At 43.5% G+C, this 20,195-nt stretch overlaps 1 protein-coding gene across 2 annotated transcripts in view; it reads right to left on the reverse strand.

Annotated features, from left to right (window-relative positions):
- Positions 1 to 1,675: 1,675 nt before the first annotated feature.
- LOC109902985 (neuroligin-1) overlaps positions 1,676 to 20,195 on the reverse strand; it is a 264,549-nt gene continuing 246,029 nt past the window's right edge. For both annotated transcript variants that reach the window (XM_031785958.1, XM_031785956.1), the window contains 3 exons: positions 17,250 to 17,462; positions 12,250 to 13,039; positions 1,676 to 6,776 (listed from right to left, as the gene is read on the reverse strand). In XM_031785958.1, the coding sequence (XP_031641818.1) occupies positions 5,960 to 6,776; positions 12,250 to 13,039; positions 17,250 to 17,462 (1,820 nt within the window). In that variant the 3' untranslated portion in view covers positions 1,676 to 5,959. The remainder of the gene's footprint in view (positions 6,777 to 12,249; positions 13,040 to 17,249; positions 17,463 to 20,195) is intronic.

Consider the following 20,195-nt stretch of genomic DNA (forward strand, 5'->3'; position numbering starts at 1 on the left):
ATACACCAGATAATGCAGACTACGGCTTTGTAAGTTTTAGGGCCGGGCCGGGTGATATAGGGTATACCGGTATGGATCCACATACTAGTATGGAGTTTTACAATACAGTCTATAACAATATTTTGATATAGTGCTTAATAAATGAAAAGTTCTACAAATTGGACTATAACACTGTCAGTTTTGTCCTAGTTTGAGTTTAAAACAATCAGAATGGAGAAAGCCCATTAAAACCACTTAGAATTAATTTGTTGGCATCCTAGAATCAAGCATTACTCATAAAACATATTCCGAAAAATAAAATACTGTCAAAAATGAAAAAGATATTGTGATATATTTTGGCCCTAGTAATATTTGACCTCAACTATTTCAGTGTAAGATTCAGTAAGTAAAAAATAGGAAGACTCTTCATTTATACAGCGGTTATAGAACACAGGAGGACAACAGTCTGAACAAGTTAAAAAATAAGATACTACTTATTTATGTTATGAAAAATGCTCATTAAAGCCATGGATCTTCACACGCAAACTTAAGTCACTGAAGACAAACAGATGCCTTACATTATAAATAAAATGGGTTTGGAGGGAGGAGGCTGTTAACTTTATTTTGAAGTTTCCAAAGAGAACAAACCACCAATAATGCAAAGTACATTGTCTATTGGCAGAGTCAGTTGCACAGGGTCACATAGAAGTATATGTTTAATTGTAGTGACTCCCTTGTACTCGAAAAAGGGGGGCATCATGATTGAAGTGTAGCTGATTTGCTGTTGAACCTCCATTTGTAACCAACAATTCAAACTTAAATGTGACACAAACTATTTCCCCACAGTCATTCAAATCTGGAACATACATAAGGATTGGTATATGTCAACTCTTCGGTATGGTTTTCCCAACTCTCAGAGCATATTGCATTGCACTTTTTACAGGATATTCAATCTATTTCACAACATATGCTGCTGTGCTATAGGTAGTACAAAGTTCTGCAATAGTTTTATTTACAAAACATTGCTTTAAGTACATAGGAATTATCTAATGTTATAAAAGACTTGCAAGAAATGGCCCAGGGATGAGAAAGCAAATAGATCAAACAGTGCTGGTAAATGAAAGAATGGTTATCAGAGGCAATAGTGTTTGATGTTGTGAAATACTCCATAATGGGAAATGACAAACACTTATCAAACAGGATTTGAGCAGCTCTTTGACAGGAGCATCTGTGCCCTTGGTCAAAACCATGTGCGATAAACAACTCTCTGTTTGTTCCCCTCTCAGTCTCAAGGCAGATTCTCTTGCCTGCTAGCAAATGTCGAAGTCAGGCGGTGATATAATTAGTTATTAATCGCTGCCAACAAGTAGAAATGTCACCGTTTCCAAAGTGGACGAGAGTCTCTAATTATTTCCTATTACCATGAAAGGAAAATGCCAAATATGTTTGTGATTTGTACAGATAAGAGGAAAATATACCATTGACACCTCCATGACACACAGCCCCAACAGACCACAGAAAGCACAGCAGTGAAAATCAATTTAATTACTCATCTTTCATATCTGTCACTTTAAAACAACAACTGAAACAGTCAAAACCTGCAAAAAAATAAACCATTAGACATTGTTGATTGCTTTAAAAGGCCAATTAGTACACAAAGAGCTAAAATTAGTGAAAGCATGCAAATACTACTATAGAATATGACAGACTGTGCTCTATTCTGTTGAGCATGGGAATCAGAAAAGAAAATGTACACACATGTTTTCCTATGATCAGGAAGTGTGAGAGTGACTGCTATGACATTATTTCAGGTCTCAAACAGGGAAAATGATATAACTGTCCAGATTGTTTTAGAATGACAAATGGCTTTATTACATCTTTACAGATCACCACTGTAGGTTGTATATGGATGACATTGAAGGTCTTGTGTTTGGATTTGGCACCTTGTAAGATACCTTATAAAATGCAGCAGCTAAAATGATGGGATGCCATTATCACTTGAATTAGTAAGCTATAATAAAGCATTATTTACAGAAAAATTCACAGAAATGCCACCCACTTGTCATTTACAAATGCAACAAACATGGGTGTGGTTGGTAGCTGCTTTGTCTAAATTTGTTTAACATTGGTATTCTGTAGTATATGATTTTCAGGTTCTTAGTAAAAGGTATTTTTTACTTCATTCAAAGCAAAGGAGTTGACAATGTCAGATAAAAACAATAAGTTATATCCTTTTTTCTAAAGTATTTATAAAATTAAATACTTTGATACTGAAGCCTAACTAGCTGCATTTAATTTTTCCTTACACGCTGACTGAGAAAATGTAAGGGAGGACACCTCTACCAGCAATGACATTTGCTCTTCTTTCAGTTTTCAACAATCAAATTTGAAGTTCATAAAATGTACAACAAGTAAGGAGGAGTGACAGGTGTACAGGATCGATGGAAATACAGTATGCCAGAAAAGAATGGCACTGTCTAAAGCCTTTGTACTTTTTCTTAGCAGGTAGCAACTGAGAAACCTTCCCCTGATACTTTTCATATTACATTATGGTTTGAGGGGATATTGTATCTGGGACTTATAAAATGATACACGGTGTATACAAAACAAATTGTGACTTGCATTAAGCTGAATGTCTGTGGTAACAGTAAGTGTAGGTTTGGTGTGTACATTACCCTTCAGAAGAGTCATTTGTTTTTCTCATATTGTTGGTTGTATTCATTTGGTTACTTAAGCCATGTAAAAGTCCACTGTCTGAGATGTTGTTTTCAGTCTAGGTCTAGGACACATGAAGTCCTAGACGGCAAAGGAACCCAACAGTGTGTGACAGACCAACAGACAAGTGAGTGACTACAGGCTTTTTTGAAGTTCAGTTCAGTCAAGCATTCTTTAACTGTGAGTGTCTACTCTGCAATATAATCAAATCAGCCTATTGAACAAACATAATGGGGGAAAAAAAGAGTTGCAGCAATGCTAATTCAGCTTATTAAAATCATTTATTGTGCTCCAGAAGAGTAATTACTATTTAATCAGAAAGAAAGACAAGTGACAAATAATCTACAATACAACTGCCATACCCACTCACATAGCGCCCTTTTCACAGACATTTTGAAAGAGCGATCACCCTTTGATAGATCTTCATAGATCTCAAAGATGTTGAGAAGCGTTTTATATAAAATGGCACTCGTTGCATTACATTCATTCACAATGCTTGACCCTCCTCTGTCCAGGACTGGGTAACACAGGTTAGGCATGAGCCACATGGTCACATTATAGCTTCAGGTACCCCCACCCCCCCTTCTTTCTCTTACCTTCTAGAAGTCCTGCATGAAAATTTGGAAAAGCTCTCCTTCACCACTGGCTCATACAATTTTAACACCACTCTGAGGGAGCATGATGGAGAGAGAGTACAGTGAGCAGCAACTATCCATATTCATACCTAATTGAAAATGGGGGGTGTACAGAGTGAGCTGTTATGGGAGGGAAGGAGGATGGGAGAGGAGAGTAGTACAGGTTGGCTCATTTCTAACTCTGTTTACAATCCAGGGAGGGGAGGGGGGGTGGCCTATGCGTGCTAAAGTAAGTGCTTCTTTAGCATTCTCCTCACCTGCTAACTCTCCAATGTTACTTGATCATTTATCTGTAGTGCAATTACATGTTTAATTTGCAATTACATGTTTAACTGTCATTTCTCCAGCCTTGTTAAGAGGTCACAGCACTGTAATACAGACTGGTGAAACTGCTTGGGTGTTAGTTTTGGGACACGTGAAGGTTTTGTTATAATTTATGTTCACCTCCCCAAAAAAGCTACACCTTGTCTACAGCTCATTGTTTGGAAGTGTATGTTTTTACTTTGAATGACTGTAGAGCGCCAGTAAGTAAAGGAGGTGGAGCGAATGTCCAGGCTTTTATTACACAGGAAAATGGGAGTGGTATAATGTTTCTTACTATTTTATGTCTTACTTATTAGTCTTCTCTTACTAATGTATTTGTCGTCTCCACTCTCTGCTTGAGTACAGTAGGCCTTTTGTCTGTTTAGAGAGAACTATTTTCCCCTCAGCGGCTTCCTCCTTTAAGCTATTCACTCTGGTTTGTATTTGTATGACACATTATTACTCCACTTTGTTGCACTCTAGCACTGCGAGGGCAGGAACACTCACTGGGGCTAGCGGGACAGTGATGGTAAAATGCCGACAGGCATGTACAATGTGACACCAAGGCATGTGTAAACCATGCTAAAGAAAAAGGAGAACTAAAAGTCCAGAAACTCCGATATGATACAGTACAGCATCTACAGTAGGAAATAAAAAAACAGAGGCAAATGGCATTTACTCTGGGAGAGACGAGGGTGATAGCAAACCGGTTCTACTGCAGTGAGCAAGAATCTGACTGATCACTGTTCCCTGCCTGGGAGAGGTGTACCATGGGAGTTCCTGAATCTCTCTCTCTCTTTCTCTCTCTGTGTTGAGTTGCAGGGACGACAGGATGAGAGGAACCCCTAATCAACCATGTCAGCGGAGGGCCTCCTCGCTTCAATTACACATTTATACGCATTCATCTTTAAACAGCGCTACGGAACAAACTCTATGAAAGGATAATAGGAGGAAAGAAAATCTATGCAGCCAAGAGGTTCTACTATTTCCTAGTCTTCACCTTCCCTTCTTCATAGCCCTGGGCACGCTTTGTGCTCAGGAATCATTCATACGAACCCCCCCCCCTCAAAAAAAAATCAACAGTGCAGGTAATTACTTTTCTACATTAAAGTGGTCTTGAACTAGTCAAGAGTGGTGATAAGAAACCCAATATGTATAATAGCAAAGAACATTGATCCAAACTAAAAGAGTACAATGAAAGGTCCCTCCGTTGGGATCCCAAACAGCGAGTGATTCACCACTATCAAAAAGTTGTACCAACACAAATTGTACAAAACTAGTCCTTATACCCATGTTCATTCAAGCTATTGTGTATGTACTGTAGTTACCATAAGCCAACCCTCCCCTGCTGTCCCCAATTATGACCCATGACCTTCACCCATGTGACCATTCCCAAAGTCCTATGGATTTGTAAGCTAATCAGTATTGTTCCTTCAAACCAATCCAATGGGGATGAAAAGTATTCTTAATTATGACTTAATCAGCAGAACAGCCATCAAGCAGATAAATTGTCATGCGCGTCGTGCTAAAAATATCCAGTATCCTTTGTCCTCCAGCTCTCGGTATAGACAGCACTTGTGTGATGAAGCTGTATCTGCCAGAAAGCCAGTGGATCCCCCTTTTTTTGTTCTGCTGGCAGATTTGCGGTATTGACGCCCAAGAAGGACTTAAACAGCATTGGTGCTTTGTGTACATATCTAGATATGTAAATAGGTTCTATACAATAAAACTGTTCCCCAAAAATAAATTGATGAAAAGAATCCAAGACATTTAAAAAATGTCTACATTGTGCATATTCTTTAAGAGTTTTCCCCCTCTCTCTAGATAGTTTTTGTCATATCTTACACTGCCTCTACTTGTAGAGTAACACATGCCTAAATTGGTTAAGCGGCATCTCATCTTGGCTCCAGAAAGAGTAATCTACAGTTTGATGCCTCAGGAAAACAATATGTTTTCTTTCATTTACAAAGCGGCCCTGCTACTCCTCTGAGGCTCCACTGAGGTTTCTCTCTTTTCCATGATAACAGGATCAAGCAATCGTATATAAAATTCCGAAGGCGATATCTATAGCTGGAAAAGTTGACCTTGTTTTGTTGCAATACCAGAAATAAAAATGATCCTTCTCTTTATTCATTTTTTCATTTGAAATATTTTTGTACTTTTAATCATATCTTCTTTTATATAAAATGAACATTTTCTCCAGTCCCAGCAACATTCCTATATTCCTTTCATATATTCACAGGAGTAGAAGTTATTCCACATCCGTTTGATTCAGGCTGGGTGTGAGCTCTGGCGTGTGCTGTGTGTGTCAGCGTCCGTCCGTCCGGCTATACCCTGGTGGTGGAGTGTGAGTGTGGGTGAGGCAGGGTGTTGTTCTGTCCACTACTGGGGAAGGTGTTGAAGTTGTGCAAGGACTGGCGGCCCTGCATGGTGTTGGGGATCATGGTGATCGTGTTTGGGGTCATGAGGGGGATGTCGTCAGGAGAGCGTCGCATGGCTAGCGTGTAGTCTGGCGGGCAGGCAGTTCTCAGAACCACCTTGTGTGGGTGCATGGCATCACACTCGTGGTCCAGATCCGTGTGCTTCATCTGCAGGGACATGATCTCCTCCTCCTGCGTGTGCGCCAGGTCGTTGGTCGTGTTGCGCTGGGGGCTGCAGCGCCGGTGAACGTCGTGCCGCCGCTTGTCCTTCTTGTAGTAGAGCGCCGCAAAGGCCAGGATGTTGAGGAAGAGCAGCGAGGCGCCCACGGCAATGGTGACGCTCAGCTCTGTGGAGTAGTCCCTCTGGTCCACCAGAAAGGGCTGGTTCTGACTGTCCTGGGTCTCGGTGGGGAAGGGAGTGGGGTTAGGCCTCTTGGTGTTGACAGGGATCTTCTTTGGTGTCCTCGGGGTGACCTCTGGTGGGGGGACCTTGGTGGTGGTGGAGATGATCTGGGTGACCTCGTTCAGGCTGTGGAGGTGGGGCACCAGCTCCAGCCACAGGTTAACCTTGTTGGCTCGGTAGTGCTCCTTGACTCGGGGCTTCAGGCCGATGTGGAGGTACAGCTGGTCCTTCTGGTTGTAGCGCGTCCATGCCACCTCCTCGAAGCGGTTAGGCTTGGTGTGGATGAACTTGGTATCCTGGGGGACTGGCTGGTTTGGGTCACTGCAAGAGAAAGGGGGAACTTAGTATGAGTAAAGCATCACTACACAGCATGAGGAATGGAGGCTACTTCCAGCAGAACGAGCACCATTGCCTTGGAATGGCATATAGAGCCATCATAAACTGGCTAAATGCAATGTGGAAGCATAAATTCCATATGTGCCCTGTGTTAAATGTTAATTTACTGTTATATACAGTACCAGACAAAAGTTTGGACACACCTACTCATTCAAGTGTTTTTCTTTATTTTTACTATTTTCTACATTGTAGAATTATAATGAAGACTGTGAAATATGGAATATGGAATAATAACACATATGGAATCATGTAGTAACCAAAAAAGTGTTAAACAAATCAAAATATATTTCATATTTGAGATTCTTAAAAGTAGCCACCCTTTGCCTTGATGACAGCTTTGCCCACTCTTGGCATTCTCTCAACCAGCTTCACCTGGAATGCTTTTCCAACCATTTTGAATGAGGGCCCACATATACTGAGCATGTCACACCCTGATCTGTTTCACCTGTCTTTGTGCTTGTCTCCACCCCCTCCAGGTGTCGCCCACCTTCTTTATTATCCCCAGTGTATTTTACCTCCGTTTGTCTGTTGCCAGTTCGTCTTGTCAAGCTTACCAGCATATTTTTCCATGCTCCTGTTTTCCTAGTTCTCCTGGTTCTGACCCGTTCTGCCTGCCCTGACACCGAGCCCTGACCACTCAGCCTGCCTTGACCTTGAGCCTGCCTGCCACCACTGTACCTTTCGGACTCTGACCCGGTTTATGAACTTCTGCCTGTCCCCGACCTGCCCATTGCCTGCCCCTTGTATTAAAAATAATATCAGAGACTCGAACCATCTGCCTACCCTGTCTGCATCTCGCCCTGTGTCGTTATAGTACGAACTGGCCATTACTGATCCAGCAGACTCGGACCGGCTCCACAACGCTGTCTCCTTGCAGGGAGCCACCATTGAAAAATGTGAGGCCTTACTTCAGAGCCTTATGGAAAGTCTCCATGCGATGTCGGGATGCCATGACCAGGGTTTCAAAACGTTACTAGAGCAATTCTGTGGACTATCTATCAGGCAGCATGCCACAACGGAGACCTCCCGGATGTGCAGTAATTCCCCTGCCAGTGATGATTTTGTACAGCCTACCCCGGCTTCCCGGGAACCGCTTACCATCTATGTTGGGGACCCTGGAACCTGCTGGGCATTTCTTTCCCAGTGCTCCCTTATCTTTGTGCTGCAGCCCTCACCGTTTGAGAATAGTGGATCTTATAACGCTCATGTCTGGTAGGGTGCTCTCCTGGGCTACGGCGGTTTGGGAGCAACAGTCCACCATTTGCCTTCGTTTGGAGGATTTCATGGAGGAGGTGAAGAAGATATTCGATTCTCCGGGAGAGAGGCGGCCCAAAAGCTACTTTGATTACATCAAGAACCCTGTAGTGTGGCAGACTACGCAGTAGACTTTCGCATGTTGGCCGCAGAGAGTGCCTGAAACCCGGAGTCTCTGTTCGATACCTTTCTTCATGGACTATCCGAGGAGATCAAAGATGAGCTCGCTGTTCGGAAGTTACCCCTGGACCTCGACTCCATCATGTCCATCAAACCTTATGGTTAAGGCTGTCTACGGGAGCGTAGGAGGGAGAGGTTTGTTTTCGGCCCCACTTATTCGTCCGCAGCTGTCGGCTCGCCCCCGAAGAACCCGGAAGTCCCTGATGCCTGTATGCCTGAGAGGATCCGAAGTCACACGAGTCACCTTGGGAATCATCGGGAATAAGCGAATGGTTTTCTACAGTGCGTACGCAACAGGGCAGAGCTAGATTGTCGCCTCAGAAACAACTACAGAGGCTTAACTCCAACAGTTTCCTGTATTGTGGTGCTACAGGGCATTGCAAATATACTCTCCGTTCCCATGGATGCCAGAGCACTGGACGGACGCAACATACGCAGTGTCACTCATAGTACGGTGCCCATTAACCTGCGTGTGTCAGGCAATCCCAGTGATCAGCTTCTTCTCATGGAATCTCCCTATGTTCCTGTTGTTTAAGGATTTTCATGGCTCCAGAGGCACAACCCTGGCCCACTGGTTCTATCCTGGGTTAGAGCCCGTTCTAAACTCACTTCACCCAAGATGCCGTTTGCATGGTCTCCAGCTGTTGAGAGGGCGTTTTTGGAACTCAAGCCTCATTTTACTACAGCCCCCCATCCTCATCCATCCGGATCCATCCTGTCAGTTCGTGGTTGAGGTCGACGCTTCTGACGTTGGAGTGGGGGCCGTCCTGTCCCAGCGTTATGCCCAGGACCAAAAGCTACATCCCTGTGCTTTCCTGTCCCATCGTCTCAACCCTGCTGAGAGAAACTATGAAGTAGGAAATTGGGAACTTCTGGCAGTCAAGATGGCTTTGGAGGAGTGGAGGCACTGGCTGGAAGGGGCGGAACATCCATTTTTGGTGTGGACCGATCATAAGAATCTAGAATATATCCTCACCGCCAAGGGCCTTAATTCTAGGCAGGTCTGTTGGGCCCTGTTATTCACCAGGTTCAACTTCACCATTTCCTAAAGGCCAGGGTCCAAGAATGTGAAGCCGGACGCTCTCTCTCAACTGTATCGCTCCGCTGCCACACCACCTGACTCTGAGACCATCGGCTCCCTACCTCATATCTGGCAGCTACAGTTGTCTGTGGAATCGAGAGCCTGGGTCGCAAGGCACCCCTGGGAGGGGCCCGGCTAACTGAATATTTGTCCCTGATTCGGCGCGAGCTCATGTTCTGGAATGGGCTCATTCCTCCAAGCTCACCTGCCATCCCAGCTCCCGTCGAACCCTGGCCTTCCTACGATAACGCTTCTGGTGGCCCACTATTGTTCCTGACGTCTCAGCCTTCGTTGCCACATGCACGATATGTGCTCAGAACGGCAAGCTCCGCGGCAAGCTCAAGACCTGGAGACTGCGCTTAGGTGCCTCATCTCAACCAACACCTGGAGTCAGCAACTTGTGTGGCTGGAGTAAGCCCGGAACACTCTTCCCTGCACAGCCACTGGGATTTCACCCTTTGAATGCTCCATGGGATATCAGTCTCCGCTCTTCCCAGAGCAAAAAGAAGAGGTCAACATTCCCTCGGCCCAAATGTTTCGTCTGCCGCTGTCGGCGTACCTGGAAGAGAGCTCAGTATGCTCTTCTCAAGGCCACCTCCAGGTATCATCGACAAGCGGACTGCCACTAGACTCTGGCTCTCCGCTATCGTCTCGAGCAGAAGGTATGGCTGTCTACGCGGGACCTGCCCCTCTGGGTGGAGTCCAGTAAACTTTCCCCCTGCTTTATTGGTCCTTTAATAACCATCTCCTTAGTTCCACTGCTGTTAGACTTCTGTTGCCCCGTATACATCCCACTTTTCACGTGTCCAGGATTAAGCCCTTGTGTCACTGTCCTTTGTCTCCTGTTTCCAGGCCCACCCCTCCTCCGTCTCATCGAGGGCCACCCGGTGTACACAGTGAGACGCCTCCTGAAGGTTCGACCTTGGGGAAGGGGTCCTAGTACCTGGCTGACTGGGAGGGTTATGGCCCAGAAGAGAGGGGCTGGGTCCCCGCTAAGGACATCCTTGACCCGGCCGACAATGCCAACTTTCACCGCCAGCACCCCGGTCAACCAGGTAGGAGCCCCCAAAGGGGGGGTACTGTCACACCCTGATCTGTTTCACCTGTCTTTGTGCTTGTCTCCACCCCCCTCCAGGTGTTGACCATCTTTCTAATTATCCCCAGTGTATTTTTACCTGTATGTCTGTTGCCACTTCGTTTTGTCAAGCTTACCAGCGTGTTTCTCCGTGCTCCTGTTTTCCTAGTTTCTGTTTATCTAGCCCTCCCGGCTCCGACCCGGGCTTCCTGCCCTGACACTGAGCCCACTTGCCTGACCATTCAGCCTGCCTTGACCTTGAGCCTGCCCCCACTGTACTTTTCGGACACTGACCTGGTTTATGACCTTCTGCCTGTCCCCGATCTGCTCAATGCCTGCCCCTTGTATTTCAATAAATATCAGTGACTCAAACCATCTGCCTCCTGTGTCTGCATCTGGGTCTCGCCCTGTGTCATTATAGAGCGCTTGTTGGCTGCTTTCCTTCACTCTGCGGTCCAACTCATCCCAAACCATCTCAATTGGGGTGAGGTCAAGTGATTGTGGAGGCCAGGTCATCTGATGCAGCAATCCATCACTCTCCTTCTTGGTCAAATAGCCATTACACAGCCTAGAGGTGTGTTGGGTCATTGTCTTGTTGAAAAACAAATGATAGTCCCCAGATGTGATAGCATATCGCTGCATAATGCTGTGGTAGTATTGCTGGTTAAGTGTGCATTGAATTGTAAATAAATCAGTGGCACCAGCAAAACACCCCCACACCATCAGATCTCCTCCTCCATGCTTCACAGTGGGAACCACACGTGGAGATCATCCATTCACCTACTCTGCATCTCACAAAGATACGGCGGTTGGAACCAAAATCAGACCAAAGGACAAATTTCCACCGATCTATTCACGCAGTCTCCTCTGAACAGTTGATGTTGAGATGTGTCTGTTACGTGAACTCTGTGAAGCATTTATTTGGGCTGTTAACTCTAATGAACTTATCCGCTGCAGCAGAGGTAACTCTGGGTCTTCCTCTCCTGTGGCGGTTCTTATGAGAACCAGTTTCATCATAGTGCTTCATGGTTTGTGTGATGGCACTTGAAGAAACTTTTAAAGTTCTTGAAATGTTCCGCATTGACTTACCTTCATGATTGACTCAAATGCATAAAGGAAAGAAATTCCACAAATTAACTTTTAACAAAGCACACATGCTAATTGAAATGCATTCCAGGTGACTACCTCATGAAGCTGGTTGAGAGAATGCCAAGAGTGTGCAAAGTTGTCATCAAGGCAAAGGGTGGCTACTTTGAGAATCTCAAATATAAACTATATTTAGATTTGTTTAACACGTTTTTGGTTGCTACATGATTCCATATGTGTTATTTCATAGTTATGATGTCTTCACTATTACTCTACAATGTAGATAATAGTAAAAATAAATAAAAACCCTTGAATGAGTAGGTGTGTCCAAACTTTTGACTGGTACTATATGTAGATCAATACTATCCCGATGGTCCCGTTGGGCTCTTTGACTGCAGAGGGAAAAAGCCATTGTCCCCCATTATGTTCCAAAAAACAATTATTTCCATGACTACAGTACATGTTTAAAGAATATGCTAAATAGGATTTAAATGTTTTCCTTTCGAGAATTGCACTCTCATAGAAACTGTCATTGTCAGTTAACAGCATGTTAAAGAATATTAGATGAGACAATGACATTGATATCCTGTCCAAGCTTTAAAAACATAAAAAAGAACACAACCAAAATGGTACTAAATTCATGAACTATAGAAATGTGTAAGTATGACACGCATGCACGCACATACACAACATTTTAAAATAGGTCTCAGTATTGCACGTACCCAGTTTTGGCAAAATTAGTCCAGTAGGTCATCACCACAGCACTGAGCATGATGTCGTTCTTGGAGAAGTTACAGGGGAACAGCTCTGTGGGGCCAATCATGGGAAGGCCAAACACATAGGGGATCTCGTCGCCGTGGGAAGCGTCTGCCCAGGGGGGCACCTGGTCTGTTTGGCAGTGGTGGTAGAAGGCATAGAAGTACGTTGGCGACCCAAAGCTGGAGTGGAGGTCTGCTGTGGCCACAGCCGGAGCCACCCATTGGTGATCCGTGAACAGGGCTAGTAAGGTCTTCCTTCTGGTCTCTGGGTTATGTCTATCAGCCCAGTCCGTGTACATGAATTTTATGGTCTCCCGCAGAATGTCCTTTCCCTCCGGGTAACCGTACAGGTCATCCACGAAGCTGGACACGGCGTAGTCAAAATCATTGGCCTGGACGCCGTTCTCATTGTCTACGATAAGCTCCACAAACTTCAGGCCCTCGCCCTGGTTGACGCCCAGCATGATGTCATAGTTGAGGAACTCGCCCTGCTCCATGAGGATCTGAGGGTCGTCTGGGATGACGTCACCGTCAATAACAGGCCCGAAGGCGATGTGGTACCGTGCAGGCTGGATGTCCTGATCCACCAGCTCCTTGTAGTGCTTCTTTTGTAGACACTCCACCAGGTCCACCGTGTCTTTCAGGTTGCAGCCCACTTTCTTGGCCAACATGCGAGCATACTTAGCAGGCTGGAAGCTGACGGCCCAGCTGGACAACGCAGTTCCACTCTGTGCTATAGCTCTCTGGAAAAGTCCTGCAGAGAGACAAGATAGAAGCCCACCAGAGTGAGAAAACGCCTCATAGAATCACAATGCATTACACACATGACATGCATCTACCACTGAAACTATGTCATGACTTAACACATCTAAACGTAGTGTGATGTGTATTCACACTTACATCAAAATGTGCCCTTGAACAGTATATAATTTTCATAATTTCACTGATAAACAGCCTACTTTTACTATAACAGTTGAATACCTTTTTATATTGATTACTTTGATGATATTAATGCAGCTATTACATTTGCTGGCAATAGAGATAACTCTCCTCAAAACCTTAAACATGTAAAAGTCCATTTGTCTGGATTAGTTTATTGTGCCATTCCTGGGAGAGCAGAGGGAAACATTTATCCATTGCCTTGACAGACATCTGCATCGTTAGCAGTGATTAGGGCTTTACAAACAGACAGACTTGCTATTTCAGAGTTTGTTTGCCAAGGTTTGAAGACAAACATGAATTATTAACATGAATTATCATGATATTACATACTCATACTATACTGTATACTAGTGCTTTTATAATCAACTATCCATTTTCTGTATCCTTTTCTCACACAGGGTGCACAGTGCTCATTAAAACTTTCTGTCATAATATATGATGTGATCAAACACACGTGACACACACCACACAAGCCAGGTACTGTAGGAAGACACCATGTAGAGTGGGATGATAAGGAATGAGATGGAGAAAGAGAGAGAGGTAAAAAGGTAGAGGTAACTAGTCTGTGTTACCATGACAGCCCATGGGCTCAGTTTTGACTTTTTATAAATGTTGATGATTTGCTACGTTTTTTATAAACAAGAAACCACATGTATTTTCATGTAAACATGTATTTTTATCATTCTAATAAGTTAACGAAAACTTGGTTTAACCATCACATTTTCAAACATGTTGACATGAAATCTTTCGATCTAACCCACAAATGTACATTGAGAAGAAGACGGAAATTAAGATTCAGATTATGGTGCAATGTGATTCCTTAAGGTGATGAGTTTGTGTAACACTGTAACTCCCATCAGCTACAGTGTATGTGGATTCCGTGGTTGTCATGGCACCGTAAGTTCGCCTAGGCAGAAAGCTCCTGTACATTTTGTAAATATTTGTATAATTAATACATTTTTGGGCATTTTTCCCTGATAACTTTTTGTTTTATGAATGAACAATTAATATAGCTAAATAATATCATCAGAATCGACCACCGAGTTTCTCAACTGAAGCTAGCATGTAATTTCTTTGTTTGGCTAGCTAGCTAATATAATCTGGCTGGCTGGCAATTGTTTTGATTCGAATGCCAGCCATCAAACACTTTGAAAAGAAGGTTGATGACATCCGCTCCTCATTCACTCAGCCTATTGAGTACACTTGTCCCACTCACACAGAACAACCCTATGCCTTGACCTCTTCTCCCCTCTCTCTCCAGATGAAATCATGCGACTAGTGAGGTCCGGCCGCCAGACAATCTGCCCACTCAACCCCCATCTCCTTCTCCAGACCTTCTCCCATTCCTTACTTCCCTTATCAACTCATCCCTGACCACTTGCTGCGTCCCCTCTGACTTCAAAATAGCCTGAGTCGCTCCCCTCCTCAAGAAACCAACAATTGACACGTCAAAAACTATAGACCAGTATACCTTCTTTCTTTTCTTTCCAAAACACTTGAGGGTGCTGTCTCTGACCAACTCTCTTGCTATCTCTCTCAGAACTATCTTCTTGACCCTAACCAGTCAGGCTTCAAGATGGATCACTCAACTGAGACTGTTCTTCTCTGTGTCACGGAGGCTCTCTGCACTGCCAAAACTGACTCTCTCTCCTCTGTTCTCATCCTCCTTAGATCTATATGCTGTCTTTGACACTGTGAACCATCAGATCCTCCTCTCCATCCTCTCAAGGCTGGGCATCTCAGGCTCTACCAGGTGACATGGAGAGGATCTGTGTCTGCACCACATACTCTCACTACTGGTGTCCCCCAGAGCTCGTTTCTAGGCACACTCGGCTCCATCATGTATATCCTCACATGGTCTCTCCTATCATTGCTGTGAGGATGACACAACTACTTTTCTCCTTCTCCCCTTCTGACACCCAGGTGGTGACACGCATCTCTGCATACCTGGCAGATATCTCAGCTTGGATGTCGGCCCACCACCTCAAGTTCAACAAGACTCTTCCTTCTGGGGAAGGCCTGCCCGCTCCAAGACCTCTCCATTACAGTTGACAACTCCACGGTGTCCCCCTCCCAGAGTGCAAATAACCTTGGCGTGACCCTGGACTGTTAACACCCTGTCGTTCTCTGCAAACATCAAAGCAGTGACTCCCTCCTGCAGGTTCAAGCTCTACAACATCAATAGAGGCACAGGTCCTAATCCAGACACTTGTCATCTCCCATCTGGACTACTGCAACTCACTGTTGGCTGGGCTCCCCGCTTGTGTCATCAAACCCCTGCAACTTATCCAGAACGGTGCAGCCTGGTGTTCAACCTTCCCAAGTTCTCCCATGTCACCACGCTCCTCCGCACACTCCACTAGCTTCCAGTTGAAGCTCTCATCCACTACAAGACCATGGTACTTGCATATGGAGCAGGTGCATCTCCCTACCTTCAGGCTCAAACCCTACACCCCAACCCGAGTTCTCCATTCTGCCACCTCTGGTCTCTTGGCCCTTCCACCCCTATGAGAGGGCAGCTCCCACTCAGCCCAGTCCAAGCTGTCCTCTGTCCTGGCACCCAAATGGTGGAACCAGTGTCTCCCTGAAGCTAGGACAGCAGAGTCCCTGTCCATCTTCCTAAAACGTCTGAAACACTACCTCTTCAAAGAGTATCTTAATCCCATGACCCCCCCCCCCACCCCCCCCCCACCCCCCGCCCCACACTTGACTCTCCCCGCCACTTGACATCCCCCTCTTACTAGCTCTGACTTTGATTATAGCGACCGTATTGAGGAAAAAATGTCCTTACTATGACTGTGATATGTGGTTGTCCCACCTAGCTATTTTAAGATGAGTGCACTAACTGTAAGTTGCTCTGGATAAGAGTGTCTGCTAAATAACTCAAATGTAAATGTAAAATGTGTGTCAGGAGGTTGAGGATGAAGAGAAGCCCAAAAGCCAGACGGCAGAGGTATGCAGTGATGAGGATCCTAAGGAGTACTAAGTTACAAGGCTACTCTTTAATTATCATTGAAATGTGGTGTGCTTTCTGGCGCCACGTGACTTAGCTTCACCCAAGTGGGTGCTTCATTTTGGTAGTAGTGAAGCCTAGCTACACCTGCTACAGAGTCCATGAACTGGAGAAGCTACACTGACAGCAAGGACGGCGAGACACCCTGATGACACCGTGCTGCCTGCCCCCGAACTTGCTGCAGGGATCATCTTTGCTTGCTCTCCCCCTTTGACCACCTCCCTCCGATGATCACTCAAGCCATGAACTTTCCAAACCTCTCATGACCTTCCATCAATTATGTTGTGGTTGTCGTTTTCTAAATTGCTTGTATTTTTTGTGTTGCTTTAAAGCAATTTGAGATAATTTATGTAATGAATAGCTCTATAAATTCTTATAATAATTATTATTATGTGTATCTCAATATACACTTTGGCAATTGTTACAAATTTGTAGGAGCAGAGCCCTCAGAGACCCTGTGGTGATGGCTCAGAGGAATACAGAGGAAAGGATTATATATCACTGTGCTGTCAAATCTTGTTCGATGTAAAAGTGTTGTCATTCACCTGCATTGGCAGCAGTGACTAGGATTTGTCGTACTGCGTCTGAATGGTGTTTCATACTGTGGTATGAATATTAATACTTTGTGGAATTAATCTCTGAAGACAATAAGATTAGAGGAAGCAATACACTGACATGGTAACATTTACGGGGGCTCCCTTTGTAACGTGGATTAGGAGATGAGAGAGTGATACAATCAAAATAAAATGGGGCTGTGTCTGGTATTCTGGTATGAAATACCATCAGATTCTACAGTATACATGGTCACTGCTTTAGTCAACTTTAACCTTTAGTAAACATTCAAGAGTTTTAGACAATATAAGGTTCAGTGGCATGTCAAATCACATCATCAACAGCACCCTTATACAGCCATTCCAGAACAAAATACCCACATCAACTCAAATTACACAGTAATGAAGGTGGCATGCGACACCAAAAATGTTCAAAAGTTGCAACCTCTGCATTATACCTTTGGTTGAATTGCTCCAACGGTTACCTTCAGAATAATGGGACAGGGTCAGGAGGTTAACACAGGAGGCGCCAGCCCCTGATCCAAAAACAGTTATTCGTAAAGGGTCACCCCCAAAGAAAGCAATATTCTCGCTAGTCCAGCGCAGAGCTTGGATCAGATCAAGGAGTCCGTAGTTTCCCTTGGAAGCTTGGTCCCCAGTGCTTAAGAAACCTGGAAGACAGAGAGAACAAAACAGAGAACAGATCAACAAACTGGGCTGTCTTGGAGGTATGAACACAGAGCTACCAAATATTTTTTACAACTAACCCAAGATAGACCACAGCCTGTCATTTCCAATGGGAGCAAATTAATCATAGTGGGTAGAACAAGCAAGGAGGTGGGCAGAGCAAAGTATGAGCTAGCGAGAGCCTATTGGGGTGTTCTAACATTTATTTGCATATTTCTATTAGGGAACGCCTACTGTGTGAAGTGTGTGTTTGCAATAACTACATTTTCCCTTGCACTCCTTCACGACAATGCAGTTTTTTTTACTTTGGCAAATGGGAAAGTCTACAAAACTTTGCCCACTCTATTCATAACAGATTCTAGTTTTGGAAACAGAAAACTGTATTGAGATCAAATGTTTAATCAATGAGAAAATGTGCAGAATATTTGCCATATCCATCTCGCTCCATCTTCTCCCATTGCCGGCCACTGGGCTTCCTCTCACCACCATATGTGACCCGTTTCAGGAATCTAGGCGTATGTCGCACATCACTACTTCACAAGAGAGACATTCTATTTTTAGCTAATTCAGGTGGTGGGTCACACATATTGGTGAGTGGAAACACCAACCGGATGCTTTACATTTACACATCCGGTGTATCATTTCTCTATCTGTTGTGCTATGGTTCATTCCTATGCAAACACTGATTATATCTTTGCATATTTTACAGAAGTTTATAATGTAGTCAAAACTTAGGATGAAACTCCATTTAAAGTTAATGAGAGAGAAAACTAAATTGTATATGTATTTTTATTGTATTTCATAGTGTTTGATGATTGAACATCTTATTGAGTCTACCTGGAAATGATTCACAACAGACTCATTACGCACAGCACAGTTTTAAATGCAAAACCAACAAGCTTGTGAATGTAATACTTTTGGCAATAAAACAGGAGTTATTACTCCAAAGAGTCGACTTAGTGGACGCTTCACTAAGTATAATTTTGGAAACGCAATTTTGAGGTAGACAGATTTAATCCATACTAGAGGTCGACCGATTATGATTTTTCCACGCCAATACCGATTATTGGAGGACCAAAAAAATCTGATACCGATTAATCAGCCGATTTTTATATATATATTTGTAATAATGACAATTACAACAATACTGAGTGAACAATGAACACTTTGATTTTAACTTAATATATATACATAAATAAATAATAAAACATGTTCAATTTGGTTTAAATAATGCAAAAACACAGTGTTGGAGAAGAAAGTAAAAGTGCAATATGTGCCATGTAAAAAAAGCTTAAGCTTAAAAAAAGTTTAAGTTCCTTGCTCAGAACATGAGAACATATGAAAGCTGGTGGTTCCTTTTAACATGAGTCTTCAATATTCCCACTTAAGATGTTTTAGGTTGTAGTTATTATAGGACTATTTCTCTCTATACCATTTGTATTTCATAGACCTTTGACTATTGGATGTTCTTATAGGCACTATAGTATTGCCATCCTAATCTCGGGAGTTGATAGGCTTGAAGTCATAAACAGCGCTGTGCTTCAAGCATTGCGAAGAGCTGCTGGAAAGTGCTGTTTGAATGAATGCTTACGAGCCTGCTGTTGCCACCACCGCTCAGTCAGACTGCTCTATCAAATATCAAATCATAGACATAATTACAATATAACAAACACACAGAAATACGAGCCTTGGGTCATTCATTTGGTGAAATCCGGAAACGATCATTTCGAAAACAAAATGTTTATTCTTTCAGGGAAATATGGAACCGTTCCGTATTTTATGGAACGGGTGGCAACCCTAAGTCTAAATATTGCTCTTACATTGCACAACCTTCAATGTTATGTCATAATTATGTATAATTCTGGCAAATAAATTTGGTCTTTGTTAGGAAGAAATGGTCTTCACACAGTTCGCAACGAGCCAGGCGATCCAAACTGCTGCATCTACCCTGACTCTGCTTACACTGAAAGCAAGAGAAGTGACACAGTTTCAGGCACTGCATTGATTATATGCAACACAGGACAAGCTAGTTAAACTAGTAATATCATCAACCATGTGTAGGTAACTAGTGATTATGTTAAGATTTATTGTTTTTTTATAAGATAAGTTTAATGCTAGCTAGCAACTTTCCATGGCTCCTTGCTGCCTGCACTCGCGTAACAGGTGGTCAGCCTGCCATATAATTGGCCATAATCAGCGTTAAAAAATGCAGATTACCGATGGTTATGAAAACTTGAAATCGGCCCTAATTAATCGGCCATTCCGATTATTCGGTCGACCTCTAATCCGTACCACATGAAAAATACACAATGGATAAAATAATTCAAGGTAGTCTCAGCTGCAGGGCTGCAAACGGAAAATCTTTAAGGATGTAATTGGGAGTCTTACCATGTCATATAGGCCTACAGCATTAAGTATGAACGTATGTTACCATAGAAACACATTGAAGTTGTAGAAAATCATCAAAGCATTCCAAAAATATTGTGATTTATATTTCTGAAGACATCGCTAATTAGTTACTTAATGTATCATATATGATACTCTAGCTTACTAAAGAATTCAGAATGGCTTGCTGTCACATCAAGATCCCACACTATTTTCCCGACACTGTTATAGTAAAGACGTTATGTATGTTATATGAATGCAAGATTTGGTTCTGGGTGCCAAGTGTCGTGGAAGGATCAGAATTTGTTGGTAACATTTGTAAGATGTTTAAT

This window comes from Oncorhynchus kisutch, linkage group LG13 (genome assembly GCF_002021735.2).
Source record: "Oncorhynchus kisutch isolate 150728-3 linkage group LG13, Okis_V2, whole genome shotgun sequence".
Lineage (NCBI taxonomy): Eukaryota > Metazoa > Chordata > Actinopteri > Salmoniformes > Salmonidae > Oncorhynchus > Oncorhynchus kisutch.